This window comes from Drosophila guanche, unplaced genomic scaffold (assembly GCF_900245975.1).
Source record: "Drosophila guanche unplaced genomic scaffold, DGUA_6, whole genome shotgun sequence".
NCBI classification, from domain to species: domain Eukaryota; kingdom Metazoa; phylum Arthropoda; class Insecta; order Diptera; family Drosophilidae; genus Drosophila; species Drosophila guanche.
This window is the reverse complement of record NW_022995753.1, coordinates 3,523,706-3,526,249: the sequence shown is the minus strand read 5'-3', so window position 1 is coordinate 3,526,249 and position 2,544 is coordinate 3,523,706. Positions and strand designations below refer to the sequence as shown.

The 2,544-nt window shown below is 45.9% G+C and overlaps 1 protein-coding gene across 1 annotated transcript; it reads left to right on the top strand.

The window, feature by feature from the left end:
* The first annotated feature begins 1,255 nt into the window (after window positions 1-1,255).
* LOC117588498 lies at window positions 1,256-2,099 on the top strand. Its single transcript, XM_034279808.1, has 3 exons — window positions 1,256-1,648; window positions 1,710-1,802; window positions 1,857-2,099. Exons 1-3 carry the CDS (start codon window positions 1,355-1,357, stop codon window positions 2,076-2,078), a joined length of 609 nt encoding a protein of 202 aa, XP_034135699.1. The 5' UTR covers window positions 1,256-1,354; the 3' UTR covers window positions 2,079-2,099.
* The last annotated feature ends 445 nt before the right edge of the window (window positions 2,100-2,544 follow it).

The following is a 2,544-nucleotide window of genomic DNA, read 5'->3' as shown; positions in this document are numbered from 1 at the left end:
GTCTCGAGGGGGGCCCAGACCAGGGCCAGATGCAGTTGTTGTTGTCGTTGTTGTAGTTGTTGTTGTGTGTGAAGCATACATTAAAATAAAATCAAGTTAACACAAAATAACACAACACACACGAAATTAAGAAAGAAATAATTGTTAAAAAGCGGAAAAGTCCAAAAAGAAAGACATAATAGTGAAAAAACACACACAAAATTAGAGAAGAGAAGCGACAGAGACAGCGACAACAAAATCCAAATGCAGCGCTCGGTCCACTCCGATGCCAAGTCGGAAGCGGTTCGGGTACGGGCTACGGGCTACGGGGTACGGGGTACTGGGTACGGCGTGTGCCTTTTCTTCAAAGTGAAATTTCTTTCAATGCCACTAAATCTACAATGGGACTGTGGCACATCAAAAGCGAGCAATTTTACTTGCATCAAAACGTAAAGACTGCGTTTCCCCCCCCCCGACCTAACATTAAGGAAGTTTGTATGCCCTTTCTGAGAGAGTCTTTGATATTGAACTGCTACTGGGTTGATTGTGTCTTAATTGATAGGCATTTGGCGCTTAAATGTGCTCTTGAAACTCATTTGATTTTAAGTTAATTATGTGCAGATATTGCAATGGATTTCTGGCTGCCCTTTTTTGATGAAGTATTTGAAAGCTCCACACCCGATTCTCGCTGCGCAAGTTCCTCGCACAAGTCCATGGACACCCGCATGGCCATGAGGGCAGACAATAAAGACTAAAAGAAGCCAACAAAAAAGAAGAAGTTCCAATGGCTGAGGCACACACGCACTGCACAGTGGACAGTGGGCAGTGGACAGTGGACAGCGGACATCTGACAGTGGTCATGAAAAGTGCGTGGATCATTACTTCTGTTTCTTTGCTTCTTTTGGGGATTTTTTTTCTTGGAAGAAAAATATGGCAGAGCATGCCATGCCATGCCACATGTCAGTGGAAGGGGAGAGCTTACTGTGCTGTAGCTTAAGACACAATTTATTTTGCGTTTAATTGCCGCAATTGTGAAATTAATTTCGTTTTCATTGGCCAGAGAAATCTTTTCTTGAGGCTTTTTGTGCGCCGACTTGAATGGCCGATGGGTAAAAGTGACCAGAGGAAGAAGATCTGGCATGGAATGTACCTACACACTGGGCGGGGGGTTGGTGGGGGCTTCCTCCCTCAATCGATGTGATGATAGTGCTGGAATTTCGAGTAGATCGCATCAAGGTAGGCATTGACCCAGCAAGCCACTGTCTAGGACACTGAATCCGAGTCGGAAATCTCTCAGTAAACACAACCCCAGACAAAAGTGGGGAGAATAAAAATCGAATTTCGAGCATAATTTGGCGCGAAATATTGGACAGACATGAACCGCAGGACACTAATGATGCAGGCCATGAAGGAGAATGTGAAGAATATGCGCGCGGAGCAGCAACTCCTCCGCCAGGAGATTACAGACCGGGAGCAGCGCGCACAGAACGTGGAGCGCATTTTTGAATTGAACCGCCAGCTGGTGGACACCACAAACTACTTGATCGATACTCTGCGGCAAATGCACGCGGAACCCTACCATGAAGCTGTGGAGATTCAGATCCAGCTGGCCCTAGACGTGTGCGACATTCTGACTGGCGAAATGCCCAATGGATTGCCAGATTGGCAGGTTTGTATTACCACAGAAAGGAGAACCTTCCTACCCAGTTGGACCTCCTTCTGACTCACAGATTCCCATTCAAAATGGATTACTGGGAGAAGTTGATCAGGGAGAACCTTCCAACAGTCCTCGTGGTGAACTAATTGAATTAGGAGCAGCACAGGTGGGTGCAAAAGTAGAGACTGTGGACCCAATTGAGAATCCTTTTGGTTGACAGATGGCTGTAGCTGAAGTTGATTTTGCCATTCAGAATGGATTGTTAGCTGATCAGCTTGCAGAACCTTCTGTTGGTACTTCTGCCTCGCATGTTGATGGAACTGAGGGCGAACTTGACCAATCACGTGGAGAAGCGAAGAACGAAGAGCGTCCCCATAGTCCCCTTTGCTCACAAGTTCCTGCAGCTGCAGCTGAAGAGGGTTCACCTCAGAGCAGCCTTTGATTTAACCTTTGATTTGTCCATCATTTAATTATATTTTTTAGTTCGTTTATTTGTGTATATACCAAGTGGGGAGCACTTATTCGTTATTCGTTTCAGCTGAAAGTTTTTATCCTCAATGATCTAGTTTTCACTAGAGGAAATCCAGCCCAGTGCTCTCATTCGCATTCCAACACTTTATGAACTAGATCGAACAGAAATCAAATCTGCTCTTAGTTTTTTTGCACTTGGGCGGCTTCGGCTTCCCACATGGTGGGGCCTCCCATCCCACTGAGCCTCACCTGAAATCAATAGAGTTGGAGAGTCATCGTCATCGTCAACGACGCCAGCGTCGTCGTCGTCGGTGATCTCAATCCAGATTTGTTTGCACTCGAAATTAGTTGAGAATTGGCAAACAGAAAACAGAGAGAGGAAGACAGAGAGAGAGAGAGAGAGAGACATCAACCGAGGCCGCCCTCATTCGATATTA